General features: G+C 47.2%; 1 protein-coding gene across 1 annotated transcript in view; it reads right to left on the bottom strand.

Annotated features, from left to right (window-relative positions):
* LOC121818340 (phosphatidylinositol-binding clathrin assembly protein-like) overlaps window positions 1-20,171 on the bottom strand; it is a 36,512-nt gene extending 16,341 nt beyond the window's left edge. Inside the window, exon 1 of the mRNA XM_042242337.2 lies at window positions 20,093-20,171. Coding sequence (XP_042098271.2) covers window positions 20,093-20,171 — 79 coding nt within the window. The remainder of the gene's footprint in view (window positions 1-20,092) is intronic.
* Between the last annotated feature and the right edge of the window lie 6,258 nt (window positions 20,172-26,429).

Here is a 26,429-nt window from a genome sequence, read left to right as displayed (position 1 = left end):
ACAGCATTTTCATAAGCACAGCAGTAGGACAGGTACTGAGGAGGGGGTTTAACAAATATGCTAGCGGATTAAAGTGACAGACTGACCCTGTAAAGTAAGATTTACTTATTCAACAAACATATATACTCAGCGTGAATGCCTAATATGTGCCAGTTGCTGTGTTATGTTTTTCAGGCTTCCCTGGTGGCTCAGGCAGTAAAAAATCTCCCTGAAATACAGGAGTCATGGATTTGATTCTTGGTGGGGAAGATCCCCTGGAAAAGGGCATAGGAGCCCACTCCAGTATTCCTGTTTGGAGAATCTCATGGACAGAGGAGCCTGGCAGATACAGTCCACAGAGTTGCACAGACTTGGACACGACTGAAACAACTTAGCTCACATGTTCATGCCATGTTTAAGGTTATGAAGAATGAGATTCTCTGCTATATTTTTTATCTTTAGGTCTGCTTCATTCCTCTTTCTGTGCAGTTTCCTCTGCAACCTTTTCATTTCTGCTTTGGCATGATTTCAGTCTTTGGACTGAATCTTTCAGTTATGCTGGTACTGATTCAAGTGCTCCTGTTTGGTTCCATGCACCCTTCACATTGGTAATTATTGCTTAACCTTCAGGTTTGAAAAGTTAATCTTGGTACATGTTATATCCTAGCGCAGGGCTGGATTATATATACTGTCCCAGAATCTAATATGGGACCTGTTGAGAATAATCTTCAGGAAACTATATATATATATATATATATATATATATATATATATAAGAAATTAATCTGCTTAACTGTGGTGAACTGGTAGTTGCTGCAATAAACACCCATTATCATGATGATAAGAAAAAACCTCAGGAGACCAATGCACATTAGGTCAATGAATAGTTTTGAAGCCAAATAGCAAAATCAAGAGTTGATCAAAAGGCTGAATTGGCTACAAAGGTTGCAATAGCAATGGGATTTACATCTATTGCCAACAGCACAGATTGTTTATGAAGCCACTGCTCTGGTGCAAAGAGTCAGACATGACTGAGCACCCAAACACACACACACACAAACCCATACACCACTGCTCTGGCGCAAAGAGTTGGAAATGACTGAACACACACACACACACACACACACACACCCATACCCACTGCTCTGGCACAAAGTCAGACACGACTGAGCACACACAAACACACCCATGTGCCACTGCTCTGGTGCAGAGTCGGACATGACTGAGCACACACACACACACATACTTCACTGCTCCGGTACATAGAGTCAGACATGACTGAGCTGCACACAGGCACAAACCCATACGCCACTGCTCTGGAGCAAAGAGTTGGACACGATTGAGCATGCACACACACAAACACACATCCATCCACCAGTGCTCCAGTGCAGAGTCAAACATGACTGAGCACACACACACACACACACACACACACACACACACACACACTCCACTGCTCCAGCACATAGAGTCAGACACGACTGAGCATGCACACACACAGGCACAAACCCATACGCCACTGCTCTGGAGCGAAGAGTTGGACATGACTGAGCATGCACACACACAGGCACACACATCCATCCGCCAGTGCTCCAGTGCAGAATCAAACATGACTGAGCACACACACACATACACACACACACCCATACACAACTGCTCTGGCACAGAGTCAGATATGACTGAGCATGCACACGCATACACACACACGCACACACACCCATATGCCACTGCTCCAAAGCAAACAGTTGGACAAGATTGGGCACACACACACCCATATGCCACTGCTCCAGTGCAAAGAGTTGGACATGACTGAGCACACACACAAACACACAAATGCACACCCATATGCCACTGCTCCAGCTCAAAGAGTCAGATAGGACTGAGCATGAACACACACACACAACCATACACCACTGCTCTGGTGCAGAGTCAGATGTGACTGATCTTACACACACACACACACACACTCATATGCCACTGCTTCAGTGAAAAGAGTCGGACACGAAGAGCTTGCACACATATACACACACACACCCATATGCCACTGCTCTGGTACAGAGTCAGATATGACTTAGCATGCATGCGCATACACACACACACACCCATATGCCACTGCTCCAATGCAAAGAGAGGGGCATGATTGAGCCCCCCCCCCCGCATCCCACACACACCTATATGCCAATACTCCGGTGCAAAAAGTTGGACACAACTGAGCACAAACACACAGACACACACACCCATATGCCACTGCTTCAGTGCAAAGAGTCGGACATGACTGAGCATGCATACATGCACACACACACAACCAAATGCCACTGCTCCAGTACAGTCAGATATGACATGCATGCATGTGCATACACACACACACACCCTTATGCCACTGCTCCAGTGCAAAGAGTGGTACACGACTGACCACAAACACACACACACACCCCTATATGCCACTGCTCTGGTGCAAAAAGTTGGACACAACTGAGTGCAAACAAATAGAAACACACACCCATATGCCACTGCTTTAGTGCAAAGAGTCAGACATCACTGAGCATGCACACATGCACACATGCACACACACACAACCAAATGCCACTGCTCCAGTACAGAGTCAGATATGACTTAGCATGTGTGTGCATACACACACAAACCCCTATATGCCACTCCTTCAATGCAAATAGTTGGACAAGATTGAGCACACAGACACATACATCATAAGCCACTGCTCCAGTGCCAAGAGTTGGACACGACTGAGCACACACACACACACACACACACCTTCATATGCCACTGCTCCAGTGCAAAGAGTTGGACAAAACTGAGCATGCACACATACACATACACACCCATATGTCACTGCTCCAGTGCAAAGAGTCAGATATGACTGAGCACGCACACACACACACACACACACAGAGATACCCCCATATGACACTGCTCTGGTACAGAGTCAGACACGATTGAGTGCACACACTCACACACACACACACACACACAGAGCCATCCACCACTGCTCCAGTGTAGAATCAGACATGACCAAGCACACACATACTCATACACCCATACACCACTGCTCAGGTGCAAACAGTCAGAAACAACTGAGTTTGCATAGAGACACACAAACACACACAGCCATATGCAACTGCTCTGGCACAAAGAATCGGACACGACTCTGCATGTGCACACACACCCATATGCCACTGCTCCAGTGCAAAGAGTAGGACAAGACTGAGTTCGCACAGAGACACAGAAACACACACACAGCCATATGCCACTGCTCCACCACAAAGAGTGCAACATGACTCTGCACATTCACACACACCCACACCCCCATATGCCACTGCTCAGTGCAAAGAGTCGGAAATGACAGCGCACACACACATACACACAGCCATCTGCCACTGCTCCAGTGCAGAAAGAGTCAGACATGAATGAGCACACACACACAGAAACACTGCCATCCACCACTGCTCCGGCGGAAAAAGTCTGACATGACTGAGCACGTAGACACACAAACACACACCCATCCGCCCCAGCTCCAGTGCAAAGAGTTGGACATGACTGAGCACCCACACATACACAGACACACACACACACCCATATGCCACTGCTCCAGTGCAAAGAGTTGGACATGACTGAGCACACACACGCACACACCCATATGCCACTGCTCCAGTGCTGAGTTGGACATGACTGAGCACACACACACACACAAACACAAAAATGCACATACCCATATGCTACTGCTCCAGCTCAAATTGTCAGACAGGACTGAGCATGAACACACACACACAACCATATGCCAGTGCTCTGGTGCAGAGTGAGACATGACTCACACACACACACACACACACACACACACACACACACATGCACAGACCCATATGCCACTTCTCCAGCTAAAAGAGTCAGACACGACTGAACACGCACATACACACACCCACCCACCCATATGTCACTGCGCTGGTGCAGTCGGACATGACCAAGAACACACACGCACACACCAATATGCCACTGTTCCACCACAGAGAGTCAGACACTACAGAGCATGTGTGCACGTGTGCACACACACACACACAAACTTATATGCCCCTGCTCTGGTACAAAAAGTTGGACACAACTAAGTGTGTGCACACACACATGCACACACACACACCCCCCCATATGCCACTGCTTCAGTGCAAAGAGCTGGACACGACTGAACATTCACACATATGGACACAACTGAGCATTCACACACACACACACACACACACACTCATATGCCACTGCTCCAGCACAAAGAGTTGGACAGGACTGAGCGCACACACACACACACACACACACACACACACACACAGCCATCCACCACTGCTCTGGTGCAGAGTCAGACATGACTGAGCACACACACACTCATACACTCATACAGCACTGCTCAGGTGCAAATAGTCAGAAACAACTGAGTTCGCATAGAGACACACAAACATACACACAGTCATACGTGACTGCTCCAGCACAAAGAATCAGACACGACTCTGCACATGTACACACACCCACACACCCATACACCACTGCTCCAGTGCAAAGAGTCAGACATGACTGAAAACACACACACACACAGCCATCTGCCACTGCTCCAGCACAAAGAGTAGGACAAGACTGAGTTCGCACAGAGACACAGAAAAACACACACGGCCATATGCCACTGCTCTGGCACAAAGAGTCCGACATGACTCTGCACATTCACACACACCCACACCCCCATGTGCCACTGCTCAGTGCAAAGAGTCGGACATGAGAGAGCACACACACACACACACCTATATGCCACTGCTCTGGTACAAAAAGTTGGACACAACTGAGCGCACACACACACACCCATATACCACTGCTTCAGTGCAAAGAGTCAGACACGATTGAGAATGCACACATACATACACACACATACATCCATATGCCACTGCTCTGGTACAGAGTTAGATATGACTTAGCATGCATGTGCATACACACACACAGCCCCATATGCCACTGCTCCAATGCAATGAGTTGGACACGATTGAGCACACACACACACACACCAATATGCCACTGCTTTGGTGCAGAGTTGGACACGATTGAGCACACTCACACACACACACACACACAGAGCCATCCACCACTGTTCCAGTGCAAAGAGTCAGACACGACTGAGCATGCACACACACACACATACCCAACACTACTGCACAGGCCATAGAGTCGGACATAACTGAGCTCACATACAGACACCCCCATATGCCACTGCTCTGGTCCAAAGAGTCGGACAGGACTGAGCACACACACACACACATGCACATACACCCATATGCCACTCTTCCACCACAAAGAGTCGGACACAACTGAGCGCACGTGCACACACACACTCATAGACACACCCAGATTCCACTGCTCCAGTGCAAAGAATCAGACAAGATTGAGCAAGAACACACACACACACACACATATGCCACTGCTCTGGTGCAGAGTCAGACACTACTGAGCACACACATTCACCCCCATATACCACTGCTCAGGCGCAAAGACTAGGACACGATTGAGTTCGCACACAGACACACACACACAGGCACACCCCCATCTGCCACTGCTCCTGCACAAAGAATTGGACATAACTGAGCACACGTGCACACATGCACACACACACAAACACACACCCACCCATATCCCACTGCTCTGGCACCAAGTGTCAGATATGACTGAGCACACACACACACACACGCACACACCCATACGCCCCTGCCTGGTGCAGAGTCGGACACAACTGAGCACACACACACACACACAGCCATATGCCACTGCTCCACCACAAAGAGTCGGACACTACTGAGGACACACACACACATATGCCACTGATCCAGAACAAAGAGTCAGACACAACTGAGCATGCACGCACACACATGCACACACACCCATATGCTGCTGCTCCAGGACAAAATGTCAGACAGGACTGAGCATGCACACACACAAATGCACAAACCCACACCCATACGCCACTGCTCTGGTACAAAAAGTGGGACATGCCTGAGCACACACACACAACACACACACACACAGCCATCCGCCACTACTCTGGTGCAGAGTTGGACAGCACTGAACACACACACACACACACACACACACTCATCTACCACTGCTCTGGCACAGAGTCAAGATATGACTGACAGAGTCAGATATGACTGAGCGCACACACACATGCACACGCACCCTAACCCTAACCCTAACCCTAACCCACACACCCATATGCCACTGCTCCAGCACAAAGAGTTGAACATGACTGACCACGCACTTGCACACACACACACACACACACACACACACACACTTCCACATGTCACTGCTCCAGGACAAAGAATCAGGCATGACTGAGCATGCACACACAAACACACACACACACACTCACCCATCTACCACTGATCTGGCACACAGTTGGACACGATTAAGCACACACACACACACACCCATATACCACTGCTTTGGTGCAGAGTCAGACTGGAATGAGTGCACGCACATACACACATACACACACACACACACACACACACACACATGCATATACCCATAAGCCACTGCTCAAACGCAGAGTTGGACACGACTGAGCATGAACAAACACACAAACAGCCATCCATCACTGCTCCAGTACAGAGTCAGACATGACTGATCACACACACACACCCCCATGTGCCACTGCTCCAGCACAAATAATTGGACATGACTGAGCATGTCCACACACACACACACACACACATGCATATACCCATAAGCCACTGCTCAAACGCAGAGTTGGACACGACTGAGCATGAACAAACACACAAACAGCCATCCGCCACTGCTCCAGTGCAAAGAGTCAGACATGACTGATCACACACACACACACCCCATGTGCCACTGCTCCAGCACAAATAATTGGACATGACTGAGCATGTCCACACACACACAGACACGCCACTATTCCACCACAAAGAGTCAGACACTACTGAGTGTGTAAACACACACACACACACCCATATGCCACTGCTCCAGTGTAAAGAGTTGGACATGACAGAGCACAACACACACACAGACACTCACACAAACACACCCATATGCCACTGCTCAGGTGCAAACAGTGGGACAGGACTGAACATGAACACACACACCCATATGCCACTGCTCTGGCGCAGAGTCAGACACGACTGAGCACACACAAACACAAACACATACAGCTATCTGCCACTGCTCCAGTGCCAAGAGCCAGACATGACTGAGCACACATATGCCACACACACACACACACACACACACACACACGTACATACGACACCCACACACCCACATGCCACTGCTCTGGTTCAGAGTCATACACAACCAAGCAAACACACACACACGCATAGAGCCATATGCCACTGCTTCAGCACAACGAGTCAGACACGACTGAGCATACAGACACACACATACACCCATATGCACTGCTCCAGTGCAAAGAGTCAGAAATGACTGAGCACACGCACACACACACAGCCGTCTGCCACTGCTCCAGCGCAAAAAGTCTGACATGACTGAGCATGTACACATGCACACACACACACACCCATCCGCCAATGCTCCAGTGCAAAGAGTCGGACATGACCGAGCACGCGTGCGCACACACACAAACAGCCATCCAGCACTGCTCTGGTGCAAAAAGTCTGACACGACTGAGCACATACACACAAACCCATCCTCCACCACTCCAGTGCAAAGAGTCAGACATGAATGAGCACACACACACACAGACATGCACACACCCATAAGACACTGCTCCAGTGCAAAGAGTTGGACATGACTGAGCACACACACAAAAAAACACACAAGTGCACACACCCATATGCCACTGCTCCAGCTCAAAGAGTCAGACAGGACTGAGCATGAACATACACACAAACACAACCATACGCCACTGCTCTGGTGCAGAGTCAGACATGACTGATCACACACACACACACACACACACACACACACACACACACACACAGACCCATATGCCACTGCTCTGGCTAAAAGAGTCAGACACAACTGAACATGCACACACACACCCACATATGCCATTGTGCTGGTGCAGTCAGACATGACCAAGCACACAAATGCACACACCAATATGCCACTGTTCCACCACAAAGTGTTGGACACTCCAGAGCATGCGCATGCGTGCACAAACACACACACACAGGCCTATATGCCACTGCTCCGGTGCAAAAAGTTGGACACAACTGAGCATGCACACACACACACACACACACACACACACACCCATATGCCACTGCTTCAGTGCAAAGAATTGGACATGACTGAGCATGGACACATACACACACACACACATATGCCACTGCTCTGGTTCAGAGTTAGATATGACTTAGCATGCATGCATACACACACACCCACACACCCACAAACACACCCACCCTTATGCCACTGCTCCAATGCAAAGAGTTGGACACGACTGAGCACACACACACACACACACACACACACACACACACCAATACGCCACTGCTTTGGTACAGAGTTGGACACGATTGAGCACACTCACACACACACACACAGAGCCATCCACCACTGTTCCAGTGCAAAGAGTCAGACACGACTGAGCATGCACACACACACACATCCAACACTACTGCTCAGGCCATAGAGTCGGACACAACTGAGCTCACACACAGACACACAGACACCCCCATACACCACTGCTCTGGTCCAAGGAGTCAGACAGAAAAAAAAAAAAAAGAAAAAAAAAGGAGTCAGACAGGACTGAGCACACACACACACACACACACGCACACACACCCATATGCCACTCTTCCACCACAAAGAGTCGGACACAATTGAGCACACGTGCACACACAAACACACCCAGATTCCACTGCTCCAGCACAAAGAGTTGGATAGGACTGAGCAAGAACACACACACACATATGCCACTGCTCTGGTGCAGAGTCAGACACTACTGAGCACACACACACCCCCATATACCATTGCTCAGGCGCAATGACTAGGACATGACTGAGTTCGCACACAGACACACACACATACACACCCCCATCTGCCACTGCTCTTGCACAAAGAGTCGGATATAACTGAGCATGCGTGCATGCACACACACACACACACACACACACACACACACACACACCCATATGCCACTGCTCTGGCACCAAGTGTCAGACATGAATGAGCACACACACACACACACACACACACACACACACACCCCTATACGCCACTGCCTGGTGCAGAGTCAGACATGACTGAGCAAACACACACACACACAGCTATATGCCACTGCTCCACCACAGAGTCAGACACTACTGAGGACACACACACACACTCGTTGCCACTGCTCCAGCACAACTAGTTGGACACGACTGAGCACATACACACACACCCACACCCATATGCCACTGCTCCAGCACAAAGAGTTGGATACAATTGAGCACGCGCGCGCGCACACACACACACACACACATACACATACACCCATATGCCACTGCTCCAGTGCAAAGAGTCGGAAATAACTGAGCGCACACACACACACACATACACACCCATATGCCACTGCTCCAGTGCAAAGATTCAGACAGGACTGAGCATGAACATACACACACAACCATATGCAACTGCTCTGGTGTAGAGTCAGACATGACTGATCACACACACACACACATGCACAGATCCATATGCCACTGCTCCAGCAAAAAGAGTCAGACACGAATGAACACCCACACACCCACACACACAGACCCATATGCCACTGCTCTAGCAAAAAGAGTCAGACATGAATGAACACGCACACACCCACACACACACCCATATGCCACTGCACTGGCGCAGTCAAACTTGACTGAGCACACACCCATACGCCACTGTTACACCACAAACAGCCGGACACTACAGAGCATGCGCATGCACGTGCACACACACCACACCTATATGCCACTGCTCTGGTGCAAAAAGTTGGACACAACTGAGCACACATGCACACACACACACACACCCATATGCCACTGCTCTGGTACAGAGTCGGAAACAATTGAGCACACAGACACACACACACACAGCCATCCACCACTGCTCCGGTGCAGAGTCAGACATGACTGAGCACACACACACATACACCCATTCACTACTGCTCAGGTGCAAATAGTCAGAAATGACTGAGTTCGCACACAGACACACAAACACACACACAGCCATACACCACTGCTCCGGCACAAAGAGTCGGAGACAACTCTGCACGTATACACACACCCACACCCTCGTATGCCAATGCTCGGTGCAAAGAGTCGGACATGACTGAGCACACACACACACACACAGCCGTCCGCCACTGTTCCAGCGCAAAAAGTCTGACACGACTGAGCACATACACACACACACACACACACCCACCCATCTGCCACTGCTCCAGTGCAGAGTCAAACATGACTGAGCACACACACACACACACACACACACAGACACACACAAAGCCATCCACTATTGCTCTGGCACAAAATGTCTGACACGACTCATCACATACACACACACACACACACACACACACACACACCTGCCACTGTTCCAGCCCAGAGTCGAACATGACTAAACACACACACACACACACACACACACCCATCTGCCACTGTTCCAGTGCAGAGTCAAACATGACTAAACACACACACACACAGCCATCCGCTATTGCTCTGGCACAAAATGTCTGACACGACTGAGCACGTACACACACACACACACAAACACACATACACACATCTGCCACTGCTCCAGTGCAAAGAGTCGGACATGAATGAGTATACACACACACACGCACAAACCCATATGCCACTGCTCCAGTGCAAAGAGTTGGACACAACTGAGCCCACACACACACACATGCACACACACCCATAAACCACTGCTCCAACGCAAAGAGTTGGACACGACTGAGCACACACACACACAAACACACAAATGCACACACCCATATGCGACTGCTCCAGCTCAAAGAGTCAGACAAGACTGAGCATGAACACACACATACAACCATACACCACTGCTCTGGTGCAGAGTCAGACGTGACTTATCTCACACACACACACACACACACACACATGCGCACAGACCCATATGCCACTGCTCTGGCTAAAAGAGTCAGACACGGCTGAACATGCACACACACACATACACCCCCCCCCATATGCCACCAAGCTGGTGCAGTTGGACATGACTGAGCACACACACGCACACGCCCATATGCCACTGTTCCAACACAAAGGGTTGGACACTACGGAGCATGAGTATGTGTGTGCACGCACACACACACACACGCACCTATATGCCACTGCTTCATTGCAAAGAATCAGACGCGACTGAGCATGCACACATACACACACACACACCCATATGCCACTGCTCTGGTACAGAGTCAGACACGATTGAGCACGCACACACACACACACACACAACCATCCACCACTGTTCCGGTGCAGTGTCAGACATGACTGAGCACACAGCACACACACACACACACACACACATACACCACTGCTCAGGTGCCGGGAGCCAGCGTGAGGAACTCTGCCCGTGGCAAAGGTCATGAGGAAGGAGGCTCAGCATATGCAAAGGTGGGATCGAGCCTCAGGAGACCCCCTGTTCTCGAGTATCTACCCCCAAAACCAGAGTCTGCCTACTTTACTGCTTTATGCTCTCACCTACACCTCTGACTTTACGGGGTGCTGTCTCCCACCACCTCTCTCAGAGAAGGAGTTAACTTAGAGCTCCAGTTAATAAAAATTCCTGGGCATGACAAGAGTGTTTCAACTTACAAACTCCTCTGAAAGTTCTGTAGCCTGACAGGTTTGTCCGGCCACATGTGATTGTTCACAGCCTCCCAACCCTGAGAGGCACGAGATGCTTTAAACTTTCTAAATACAGACTTTTTTGAGAAGTTAGAAAATTATTAGTATAGTATTAGTGGTGAAGGGTTTTCATTTGTTGGGCCAATATTTGCTGCCAAGTCTCCATATTCTCTGCCCTTATACACATAAATGAATATAACTAGCATATAGGAGAAATAGGTATTAACCTTTGATATTAATCATGTTAAACTTTAGGCTAACTAAATTCCTTTCTTAACTGTAACCCACTGCACCTTCACCCTATAGGAATGCAACTTTATCTGGTGCCTAGTTTAAGAACAATAACCTCTGGAAAAAATAAGTTTTCTGCTTGACTAACCATTATCAGAAAGAAAGGGCCATAAAATGTTAGCAGGCCCCCTGGCCAGAAGATGATGTAAAGCCACCTAAGACCTTTGTATACATTTATATGAAGCACCTGATTTTGATAAAGGTCAGGTCTGCTGACCCTGCATAACTTTGTATTCTATCTCTATGTATAACAAAAAATATATAAGCAAATCTGGAAAATAAAGAAAATGGATCATTTCCTGGAAAGACTGGTCTCCTTATGTCATTCTTTCTCTCATTTTCTGGCTGAATTCCCATCTGGAGCATGGATGCCCACCAAGCCTGCTAATTATGCCTGGGCTTCTAAGATCTGACAGGGGAGGTCTTAGTGTCTCCTCTCCTTTAGGAGAACGGAAAGACACCCGTGGCCTATGTAGGTGGTGCAAACCTCTTGTCTCGAGGTTTTATTGGTATTCCACATAGACCAAGTTATTTAGCCCCTTTTCTCCACTGATTTTTCCCACTGAGCTATCCTTATTAAGTCTCTCTTTATGTCTTTCAGTTCGGTTCAGTCGCTCAGTCGTGTCTGACTCTTTGCGACCCCATGAATCACAGCACGCCAGGCCTCCCTGTCCATCACCAACTCCCGGAGTTCACTCAGATTCATGTCCATCGAGTCGGTGATGCCATCCAGCCATCTCATCCTCTGTCGTCCCCTTCTCCTCCTGCCCTCAATCCCTCCCAGCATCAAAGTCTTTTCCAATGAGTCAACACTTCACGTGAGGTGGCCAAAGTACTGCAGTTTCAGCTTTAGCATCATTCCTTCCAAAGAAATCCCAGGGCAGATCTCCTTAATTAAGCTATTGCTTCCTGATCTCTGACTCCGTCCCCCCTTCGAATTCCCTGAATCCACCAGGGCGGGACCCTGGCACTCAGGTGCAAATAGTCAGAAACGACTGAGTTTGCACTCAGACACACAAACGCACACAGCCATACGCCACTGCTCCAGCACAAAGAGTCGGAGACAACTCTGCACGTACACACATACCCACACCCTCATATGCCAATGCGTGGTGCAAAGAGTCGGATGATGGAGCACACAAACACACACACAGCCATCCGCCACTGCTCCAGCACAAAAAGTCTGACACGACTGAGCACGTACACACTCACACACACCCATCAGCCACTGCTCCAGCGCAGAGTCGAACATGACTGAGCACACACACACAGAGCCATTTGCTATTGCTCTGGCACAAAATGTCTGACACGACTGAGCACGTACACACACACACAAACACACACACATCTGCCACTGCTCCAGTGCAAAGAGTCGGACATGAATGAGCATACACATACACACGCACAAACCCATATGCCACTGCTCCAGTGCAAAGAGTTGGACACAACTGAGCCCACACACACACACACACGCACACAACCATAAACCACTGCTCCAATCCAAAGAGTTGGACACGACTGAGCACACACACACATACACACACAAACACACAAATGCACACACCCATATGTGACTGCTCCAGCTCAAAGAGTCAGACAAGACTGAGCATGAACACACACATACAACCATACACCACTGCTCTGGTGCAGAATCAGACGTGACTTACCTCACACACACACACACACACACACACACACACACACACACATCTGCCACTGCTCCAGTGCAAAGAGTAGACATGAATGAGTATATACACACACACGCACACACCCATATGCCACAGCTCCAATGCAAAGAGTTGGACTCGATTGAGCCCCACCCCACACACACCACCATAAACCACTGCTCCAGTGCAAAGAGTTGGACACAACTGAGCACACACACACACACACAAACACACAAATGCACACACCCATATGCCACTGCTCCAGCTCAAAGAGTCAGACAAGACTGAGCATGAACACACACACACGACCATACACCACTGCTCTGGTGCAGAGTCAGATGTGCCTCTTCTAACACCCACACACACACACCCACACACACACACGCACAGACCCATATGCCACTGCTCCAGCGAAAAGAGTCAGACACGACTGAGCATGCATACACACACACATACACACCCATATGCCATTGCTCCAGTGCAAAGAGTTGGACACGACTGAGCATGCACACATACACACACACACACACACACACACACACACATGCCACTGCTCTGGTACAGAGTTGGACACGATTGAGTGCGCGCACACACACACAGAGCCATCCACCACTGCTCCGGTACAGAGTCAGACATGACTGAGCACACACACACACATACACCCATTCACCATTGCTCAGGTGCAAATAGTCAGAAATGACTGAGTTTGCACACAGACACACACACACACACAGCCATTCGCTACTGCTCTGGCACAAAATGTCTGACACGACTGAGCACGTACACACACACACACACACACACACACAATCTGCCACTGCTCCAGTGCAGAGTCAGACATGAATGAGTATATACACACACACAAGCACATACCCATATGCCACTGCTCCAGTGCAAAGAGTTGGACATGACTGAGCACACACAAACACACAAATGCACACCCGTATGCCACTGCTCCAGCTCAAAGAGTCAGACAAGACTGAGCATGAACACACACACACGACCATACACCACTGCTCTGGTGCAGAGTCAGATGTGCCTCTTCTAACACCCACACACACACACCCACACACACACACGCACAGACCCATATGCCACTGCTCCAGCGAAAAGAGTCAGACACGACTGAACATGCATACACACACACATACACACCCATATGCCATTGCTCCAGTGCAAAGAGTTGGACACGACTGAGCATGCACACATACACACACACACACACACACACACACACATGCCACTGCTCTGGTACAGAGTTGGACACGATTGAGTGCGCGCACACACACACAGAGCCATCCACCACTGCTCCGGTACAGAGTCAGACATGACTGAGCACACACACACACATACACCCATTCACCATTGCTCAGGTGCAAATAGTCAGAAATGACTGAGTTTGCACACAGACACACACACACACACAGCCATTCGCTACTGCTCTGGCACAAAATGTCTGACACGACTGAGCACGTACACACACACACACACACACACACAATCTGCCACTGCTCCAGTGCAGAGTCAGACATGAATGAGTATATACACACACACACGCACATACCCATATGCCACTGCTCCAGTGCAAAGAGTTGGACATGACTGAGCACACACAAACACACAAATGCACACCCGTATGCCACTGCTCCAGCTCAAAGAGTCAGACAAGACTGAGCATGAACACACAACCATACACCACTGCTCTGGTGCAGAGTCAGAAGTGACGTATTTCACACGCACACACACACAAACACACACATGCACAGACCCATATGCCACTGCTCCAGCAAAAAGACTCAGACACAACTGAACAGGCACACACACACACACACAACCATATGCCACCAGGCTGGTGCAGTCGGACCTGACTGAGCACACACCTATATGTCACTGCTCCAGTGCTAAAAGTTGGACACACCTGAGTGCACACACACACACACACACACACCCATATGCCACTGCTTCACTGCAAAGAATCAGATACGACTGAGCAGGCACACATACACACACACACCCCCATATGCCACTGCTCCAATGCAAAGTGTTGGACACGATTGAGCACACACACCCATATGCCACTGCTTTGGTGCAGAGTCGGACACGACTGAGCACACTCACACACACACACACACACACACACACACACACACACACGCACAGCCATCTGCCACTGCTCCTGTGGAAAGAGTCAGACATGACTGAGCATGCACACACACATACCCAACACCACTGCTAGGTCCATAGAGTCAGACACAACTGAGCTCACATACACACACACCCATACGCCACTGCTCTGATTGATGCAAAGAGTCGGATAGGACTGAACACACACGCACACGCACACACCCATACGCCACTGTTTCACCACAAAGAGTTGGACACAGCTGAGTGTGCGCATGCACACACACACACAGACACACCCAGATTCCACTGTTCCAGTGCAAAGATTAGGACATGACTGAGTTCGCACACAGACACACACACGCACACCCCCATCTTCCACTGCTCTGGCACAACAGTCAGACATGATTGACCACACACACACACCCACACACACCCAATGCCACTGCTCTGGTGGAGAGTCAGACATGACAGCACACACACATACACATGCACCCACCCATATGCCACTGCTCCAGCGCAGAGTTGGACAGTACTGAGCATAAACACAGAGGCACACTCACATGCACACTCACATACACCACTGCTCAGGCACAGAGTCGGACACTACTGGTCACACACATACACAAACACACACCTACACACCCCTATCCACTGCTCCGGTGAAAAGGGTCAATCATGATTGAACATGCATACACACACACACACACACACACACACACACCCATATGCCCCTGCAGTGGCACAGTTGGACATGACCAAACACACACACACATACACATGCATATGCCACTGTTCCACCACAAAGAGGCAGACACTACAGAGCGCATACACACACACACACCCTTATATGCCACTGCTCTGGTGCAAAGAGTTGGACAGGACTGACCACACACACACATGCACACACCCATATGCCACTGCTCTGGTACACAGTCAGACATGATTGAGCACACACACACACACACACACACACACACACACCCATACAGCCATCCACCACTGTTCCAGTGCAGTGTCAAACATGACCAAGCACACACACACATACACCCATACACCACTACTCAGGTGCAAATAGTCAGAAATGTCTGAGTTTGCACTCAGACACACAAACACACACACAGCCATATGCCACTGCTCCAGCACAAAGAGTCAGAGACGACTCCGCACGTACACACACACCCGCACCCTCATATGCCAATGCTCAATGCAAAGAGTCAGACATGACTGAGCACGTACACACACACACACCCATCCGCCACTGCTCCAGCGCAGAGTTGAACGTGACTGAGCACGTACACACACACACACACACATCTGACACTGCTCCAGTGCAAAGAGTCGGACATGAATGAATACACACACACACACGCACAAACCCATATGCCACTGCTCCAGTGCAAAGAGTTGGACACAACTGAGCCCCCCCACACACACACCCATAAACCACTGCTCCAATGCAAAGAGTTAGACATGACTGAGCACACACACACACAAACACACAAATGCACACACCCATATGCGACTGCTCCAGCTCAAAGAGTCAGACAAGACTGAGCATGAACACACACACACAACCATACACCACTGGTCCGGTGCAGAGTCAGACATGACTTATCTCACACACACACACACACACACACGCACAGAGCTATATGCTACTGCTCTGGCTAAAAGAGTCAGACACGACTGAACACGCACACACACACACACACACACCCATATGCCACTGCTTCAGTGCAAAGAATCAGACACGACTGAGCAGGCACACATTCACACACACACACCCATATGCCACTGCTCTGGTTCAGAGTCAGATGTAACTTAGCATGCTTGCACATACACACACACACACACACCCATATGCCATTGCTCCAATGCAAAGAGTTGGACACGATTGAGCACACTCACACACACACCCATATGCCACTGCTTCAGTGCAAAGAGTCAGACAGAACTGAGCATGCTCACACACACACACACACACACACACATATGCCACTGCTCTGGTACAGAGTCAGATATGACTTAGCATGCATGCGCATACACACACACCCCCATATGCCACTGCTCCAATGCAAAGTGTTGGACACGATTGTGCACACATGCCCATATGCCACTGCTTTGGTGCAGAGTCAGACACGACTGAGCACACTCACACACACACACACACGCACAGCCATCTGCCACTGCTCCTGTGGAAAGAGTCAGACATGACTGAGCATGCACACACACATACCCAACACCACTGCTCAGTCCATAGAGTCAGACACAACTGAGCTCACATACACACACACCCATACGCCACTGCTCTGATTGATGCAAAGAGTTGGATAGGACTGAACACACACACACACGCACACGCACACACCCATACGCCACTGTTTCACCACAAAGAGTTGGACACAGCTGAGTGTGCGCATGCACACACACACACAGACACACCCAGATTCCACTGCTCCAGTGCAAAGATTAGGACAGGACTGAGCACACACACACACACCCATAGACCACTGCTCAGGTACAAAGATTAGGACATGACTGAGTTCACACACAGACACACACACACACGCACACCCCCATCTTCCACTGCTCTGGCACAAGAGTCAGACATAACTGAGCATGCGTGCACACACACACACACATGCACACACACCCATATGCCACTGCTCTGGCACCAAGTGTCAGACATGGTTGACCACACACATACACACACACCCAATGCCACTGCTCTGGTGGAGAGTCAGACATGACAGCACACACACATACACATGCACCCACCCATACGCCACTGCTCCAATGCAGAGTTGGACAGTACTGAGCATAAACACAAAGACACACTCACACGCACACTCACATACACCACTGCTCAGGCAGAGTTGGACACTACTGATCACACACATACACACACACACACCCATATGCCCCTGCGCTGACACAGTTGGACATGACCAAACACACACACATACACACCCATATGCCACTGTTCCACCACAAAGAGGCAGACACTACAGAGTGCATACACACACACACACACACACACACACACACACACACCCTTATATGCCACTGCTCTGGTGCAAAGAGTTGGACACCACTGAGCACACACACACACATACACCCATATGCCACTGCTCTGGTGCAAAGAGTTGGACACCACTGAGCACACACACACACATACACACACCCATATGCCACTGTTCTGGTGCAAAGAGTCAGACACGACTGAGCATGCACACACACACACATACCCAATACCACTGTTCAGACACATAGAGTTGGACATGACTGAGCTCACACACAACACACACACACACCCATACGCCACTGTTATGGTGCAAAGATTCGGACAGGACTGAGCACACAGACACACACACACCTACCAACCCATATGCCACTGCTCTGGTGCAAAGAGTCGGATATGACTGAGCATGCACGCATGCACACACACACACACACACACACACCTATACTCCACTGCTCTGGTGCAGAGTCAGACACGACTGAGCATGCACACACACACACGCCACTGCTTTGGTGCAAAGAGTCGGACAGGACTGAGCACAGACACACACTCACACACAGACACACACTCACACACACACAGCCATACGCCTCTGCTCTGGCACAAAGAATCGGACATGACTGAGTATGCATGCACACGTGCACACACATCCATATCCCACTGCTCCAGTGAAAAGAGTCGGACACAAGTCAGCATGTTCATGCACACACACACCCATATACCACTGCTCTGGCATAGAGTTGCACACAACTGAGCATGCACATACATACACACACACACACACACACACACACTCCCATCTGCCACTGTTCCGGCACAAAGAGTCGGACATGACTGAGCATGCACACACACACAGACCCCCATACTTTCTCCACAGGGAGTCTCTGCGCAACAGATAACTTCAAGAATGAGACCCCTCTCAGAAAACCGAGTTGTTACTCCACTGCCTATTATGTCCCAAGCTTCAGGCAGAAAGTGTAAAGAGTTCGACGTTTGGGGTTAGAGACCATAGGTTGGGTTCCAGGCTCAATCAAAGGCACTGGAGTGCGAACGCACCCTCCCCCACGCCCGTGGCCTCCCGGCGGGGGGGGGGAGGAGTTGGGGTGGGAGGGGGCTGGGGTTGCAGCAGGGCCTGCAAGGCCATGGAGCATACTCACCCGCCAGGTGTTTCGGCTCGGGTTCGGTGGGCTCGTTGGTGGTTGCCCCGAGGGCAGCCTTGGACGCAGACGACCCCATAACTGCGTCGCTAGCTGCCAGCCACGAGGGTAGGCAGCGGAAGCTGGTCCCTCCTCTTCCGGCCAGCGGACTGAGCCAAGACCCGGGCGATGGGAGGGGCACCTGAGATGACGGAAGAAAGACATTGCCTGGCAGCAGGCCTTCGCCGCCACTCTGTCCTGCACCCCCTGACGCGGGCCTGCAGAATTATGAGGTGAGGCATGAAGTCGCGAAGCGCTGGGTCTGGGTATAGCGAGTTCAGGCGGGGCAGGACTCCGCGTGAGGCAGAGCATCTCAGGCGACCCAGGCAGACTCGTGGCGTGATAGACCCTCAATAAGAGAATAAACAACCACCATCGAGTGAATATCATGAGAAAGAGGGACATGTTGGGGACCACAGATGAAAGATCTGGAGATCTTTTGGTCTTAGGAAGTTAAGTGGTCATGTGACAGTGCTTTGGAAATCCTTGACCTGGCCTTCTTAGGGAGGCTTCAGTCGCGGGTAACGGGATCTATATCCTGCCCGAATCCCTGGCCTTCAACCCTTCACCCAGCATCATATATGGAAGTTCATAGACTTCTTAATACTATTTCCTTTACCCCTGCAACCTGTAGTGACCTTACTACTCTCATTCCTGATAGTAATGGAGGCTTCAGTCGCGGGTAACGGGATCTATATCCTGCCCGAATCCCTGGCCTTCAACCCTTCACCCAGCATCATATATGGAAGTTCATAGACTTCTTAATACTATTTCCTTTACCCCTGAAACCTGTAGTGACCTTACTACTCTCATTCCTGATAGTAATGTATGCTTTCTCTCTCTTTTTCTTCCTTAATCGATCTAGCTAGACAACTATCAATTTGATTGATCCTCTCAAAGGACCACGTTTAGGTTTCATTGATTTTTTTCTGTATTCTCTTTTCTATGTCGTTGATTTCTGCTTCTATCTGTATTAATCCATTGCTTCTACTTGCTTGCAGTTTATTTTCCTCTTCACTTTCTAGTTTCTGAAGAGAGGTTTGATTCCTTAAGATTCTTTTTCTATAATAATAGGACATTAGGGTTAAGTACAACTTTTGTTGCTGTCAAAGATATTATTTCAGTCTTTTAAATATGATTGAGATCTATTTTATAGAATAGAATATATGCGCTACCAAGATAAATGTTCAGTGTATCCTTGAAAGCTGCATATGTTTTAAATTTATTTTTTTATTGAAGGATAATTAATTGCTTTACAGAATATTGCTGTTTTCTGGCAAACTTCAACATGAATCAGTCCCTCCCATCTCCCTCACCATCCCACCTTTCTAGGTTGATACAGAGCGCCTGTTTGAGTTTTCTGAACCATACAGCAAATTCCTGTTGGCTATTTCACAAATGGTGATTGCAGCCATGAAATTAAAAGACGCTTACTCCTTAGAAGGAAAGTTATGACCAACCTAGATAGCATATTAAAAAGCAGAGACATTACTTTGCCAACAAAGGTCTGTCTAGTCAAGGCTATGTTTTTTCCAGTGGTCATGTATGGATGTGAGAGTTGGACTGTGAAGAAAGTTGAGCACCAAAGAATTGATGCTTTTGAACTATGGTGTTGGAGAAAACTCTTGAGAGTCCCTTGGACTGCAAGGAGATCCAACCAGTCCATCCTAAAGAAGATCAGTCCTGGGTGTTCATTGGAAGGACTGATGCTAAAGCTGAAACTCCAATATTTTGGCCACCTTATGCGGAGAGTTGACTCATTGGAAAAGACCCTGATGCTGGGAGGGATTGGTGGCAGGAGGAGAAGGGGATGACAGAGGATGAGACGGTTGGATGGCATCACCAACTCAATGGACATGAGTTTGAGTAGACTCCAGGAGTTGGTGATGGACAGAGAGGCCTGGCATGCTGCGATTCATGGGGTCACAAAGAGTTGGACGTGACTGAGTGACTTAACTGAACTGAACTGAATGTAAGTTTCCATGTTACTCTTTCCATACATTTTACCTTCTCCTCCCCTCTCCCCATGTCCATAAGTCTATTCTCTATGTCTGATTCTCCACTGCTGCCCTGTAAATAGTGCCAGGAGCCAGCACGGGAGATCCCATCCATGACCAGGTCATGTGAAGGAGACCTGATAAGCAAGGCTTCAGGACTCGAGGGACTCCCTGGGCCATCCCACCCATGACAAGGTCATGCGGAAGAGACCTGACGAGCAAGGCGGATCTTGAGGGACCCCCTGGACCTGCTCGAGCATCTACCCCAAAACCAGAATCTGTCTGTCTTACTATTTTATGTCTTTTACCAACTCTTCTGTCATTAACAGGTGGCTATCCCCGATCACCTTTTTCTGGAAAAAGTTAACTTAGGGCTTTAGTTAATAAGTCTCCTGGACATGATAGGAGTGTTTCAATTCAAATCCCTCTGATGGCTTTCTAGCTTGCCTGACAAGTTTATCCAGACTCTTGCAGCTACGCTTGTGATTGTTCACAGCCTCCCAACTGTGAGAGGCACAGGAAGCCTAAAATATTCTGAAAATATAGAGCCTTTCGAACAGTTAAAAACTATTAGAGTAGTGCTAATGTAGGATTTCACTGTTGAGCCAATGCTTGCTGCCAAGTTCCCATATCCCTTATCCATTGTGCACCTGGGAATGCATTAGTTAACATAGTTGGAATTTAAGAAAAACAAGCAGTAACCTTGGAATTAACCACATCAGACCTTTGAGCTAATTGGTTCTTTCTTTGTTGTAACTCACTGCACCTTTGCTCTATGAGAAATGTAACTCTAATACTTTCTGAGGCTGACATAGATTAGAAATATAAAGAAAAAAACACTTTGAGGGAAAGTAAGTTTTCTGGTTGAGCAGCCTTTATCAAAAGAGGGTCGTAAAATGTCCACAGGCCTCCAAGGCCAGAAGATAATGTATACGACATTGTTTATGGGAAAGGTATGCAGAAAAATCCTGGTTTCGATAAGGGCAAAACTGCTGGAGTGTTTGGGCTGATTCTGCATGACTTTGCATCTTTCATTTCCCTCTATGTACAAGTCAAGGTATAAAAGTCCCTTTTGAAAATACAGTTACAGGCCTTCTTCACCGAAGCTTGGTCACCGCATGTCATTCATTCATTCTCCAACGTCATCCATCCTGAGGGTATCCCTGGACTTTGCTGAGGCTGGACCCTGGCAAAATAGATTCTTCAGTACCATTTTTCTAGATTCTGTATATATGCATTAGAATATTATATTTATTTTTCTCTTTCCAACTTACTTCACTTCGTATAATAGGTTCTAGGTTCATCCACCTCATTAGAACTGACTCAAAGGCATACCTTTTATGGCTGAGTAATATTCCATTGTGTATATGTACCACAACTTCTTTATGCATTTATCTGTCTGTGGACATCTAGGTTGCTTCCATGTTCTAGCTATTGTAAATAGTGCTGCAATGAACAATGGGATACATGTGTCTTTTTCAACCCTGATTTCCTCAGGGTATATGCCTAGGATTGGGATTGCTGGGTCATATGGTGGTTTTATTTCTAGTTGTTTTTTTTTTAGGAATCTCCATACCGTCTTCCATAATGGCTGTATCAATTTACATTCCCACCAACAGTGCAAGAGCATTCCCTTTTCTCCACACCCTCTCCAGCATTTACTGTCTGTAGACTTTTTCATGATGGCCATTTTGACCAGTGTGAGGTGATATCTCATTGTAGTTTTGATTTCCATTTCTCTGATAATGAGCGATGATGAGAATCTTTTCGTGTGTTTGTTAGCCATCTGTATGTCTTCTTTGGAGAAATGTCTGTTTAATTATTTTTCCTACTTTTTGATTGGGTTGTTTGGTTTTCTGGTATTGAGTTGCTTGTATATTTTGGAAATTAATCCTTTGTCACTTGTTTCATTTGCTACTATTTTCTCCCATTCTAAGGGTTGTTTTTTCACCATGCTTGTAGTTTCCTTTGCTGTGCAAAAGCTTTTAAGTTTAATCAGGTCCCACTTGTTTACTTTTGTTTTTATTTCCATTCCTCTAGGAGGTCATAAAGGATGTTGCTTTCACTTATGTCATCAAGTGTTCTGCCTATGTTTTCCTTTAAGAGTTTTATAGTTTCTGGTCTTACATTTAGGTCTTTGAAAGCTGCATTTTTTCTTTTTCCTGTTCAATGCAGTGTTCCATTAAATGTGTTTTACAGTTATTGGTATTGTATCACGAGTGACTGAAGCTCTGTTCATTTGCATTTTTATAGCCTTTCTCCCCCCACCCTGAACTTCAGGTTGGAGAGTTTATTTTGCTATGTCTTCAAGTTCACCGATCTTAGCTTTTGCAGAGTCTAATCTTCTCTTAATCCCGTTTTGGACAGTTTTCATGTCCAATAAGGTATTTTTCATCTCTAGAATTTCCATTTGATTCTTATCTTTCAATGCTCTCTTCATTATGTTTACATTTTCCGTTAAACCCTTGAGGATAGCACAGTAACTATCAAGGTTGTATGCTTGTCAACCAATTCCTTCATCTTTGGCATTTCTGGCTCTGTTTCTATTGACTTATTTTTGTCTTTGACGTAGCTAACATTTTTTCTGCTTCTTCCTATGCAATTTTGTGTAGATGTCAAATATTGTCAATTTTGCTTCACTGAGTGCTATATTTTTAGATATTTCTTTGCAGAATGCTGAACTTTGTTTAGACAGGCACATACATTACTTTAATATCTCTTCTATCCTTTCAGCATATGTTTTCTCAAACAGCTTTATTGTTATTTAATTCATAGATGATATTTAAATCATATATCATGGTGCAGTGGTAAAGAATCTACTTACCAGTGCAGGAGACCCAGGTCTGATCCCTGGGTTGGAAAGATCCCCTGGTGGAGGAAATGGCAACCTAGTCCAGTATTCCTGCTTGGAAAATTCCACGGACAGAGGAGCCCGGAGGGTTGCAGTCCATGGGGTTGCAAAGAGTCAGACACAACTCAGTGACTGAGCATGCACACTATCATACCATTCACCCATTTAGTCTACAAATTGGTAGTTTTTAGTATATTCAGAGTTGTATGACCAGCACCAGGATCAATTTACAACAATTTACAAAGAAACTCCACGCTCATTAGCCATCATTTCTCTTTTCCACCTAAACCTCCCATCCCTAGTCAATCACTATTCTACTTTATGTCTCTGAAGATTTTCCTATTCTGAATATTTCATATGAAAGAACTCAGTCAATATGTGGACCTTTGAAACTGGGCCCTTTCACTTAGCATATATTCCAGCTTCATTCATGTTGTGGCGTTAATCAGTACTTCATTTCTTTTTATGACCAAATAATATTCCATTGTATGGATATACTACAATTTATCCATTCATTGATGAACATTTGGGTTGTTTCCCTTTTTGAACTATTGTGAATACTGCTTCACATGCAAGTATTTCTTTCAATACCCTTTTTCAGTTCTTTTAGATACATATCTAGGAGTGGAATTGCATGTTCATACGGTTATTCTGTGTTGAACTTTATAAGGAAGTGCCAAAGTATTTTCCATAGGACTGAACCTTATTACAATTCCACTACCAATGTATAAGGATACCAATTTTTCAACATCCTTGCCAACATTTCTTTTCCATTTATTTAATTATAGCCATCTGAATGGGTGGAAAGTGGTATCGCTTTGTAATTTTCATATACATTTTCCTGATGAATAATAATTCAGTATAATTTTTTCATGAGCTTATTGCAATTTGTGTATCTACTTTGGAGTAATGTCCATTCTGATCCTTTGCTAATATTTTTCTTTTTTTATCCTTTGCTAATTTTTTAATTGGGTTATTTATCTTTTTTCAGCTTTATTGAGGTATGATTAACAAATAAAAATTGTAAATATTTAGGTTGTACACCATGATGTTTTCTTTTAAGGTGTGAAAGATAAGGACTGTGAAATGATCACCATGATCTAGTTAATTAACACATCCATCACCTCCATACTTGAAATATTTTCTGGGTTGGAACACTTATGATCTATTCTTTTAGCAAATTTCAAGTATGCAATATTATTAATTATGGTCAACATGCTGTGTGTTAGAATCTTAGAACTCATTCATCTTTTTTTAATGAATTCATCTTATAACTGAAAATGTGTATCCTTTCATCAACTTCTCCCCATTTCCCCCAATTCCAACCCCCAGCAAACATTATTCCACTTTCTGGTTATATAAGTTCAACATTTTCAGATTCCATATATAAATGAAATAATATAATATATTAATATATTATATTATTATATTATATTTGTCATTCTGTGCT

This window comes from Ovis aries, chromosome X (assembly GCF_016772045.2).
Source record: "Ovis aries strain OAR_USU_Benz2616 breed Rambouillet chromosome X, ARS-UI_Ramb_v3.0, whole genome shotgun sequence".
Classification (NCBI taxonomy): Eukaryota; Metazoa; Chordata; class Mammalia; order Artiodactyla; family Bovidae; genus Ovis; species Ovis aries.
The sequence above is the reverse complement of the archived record's forward strand: the minus strand, read 5'-3'. Positions and strand labels throughout refer to the sequence as shown.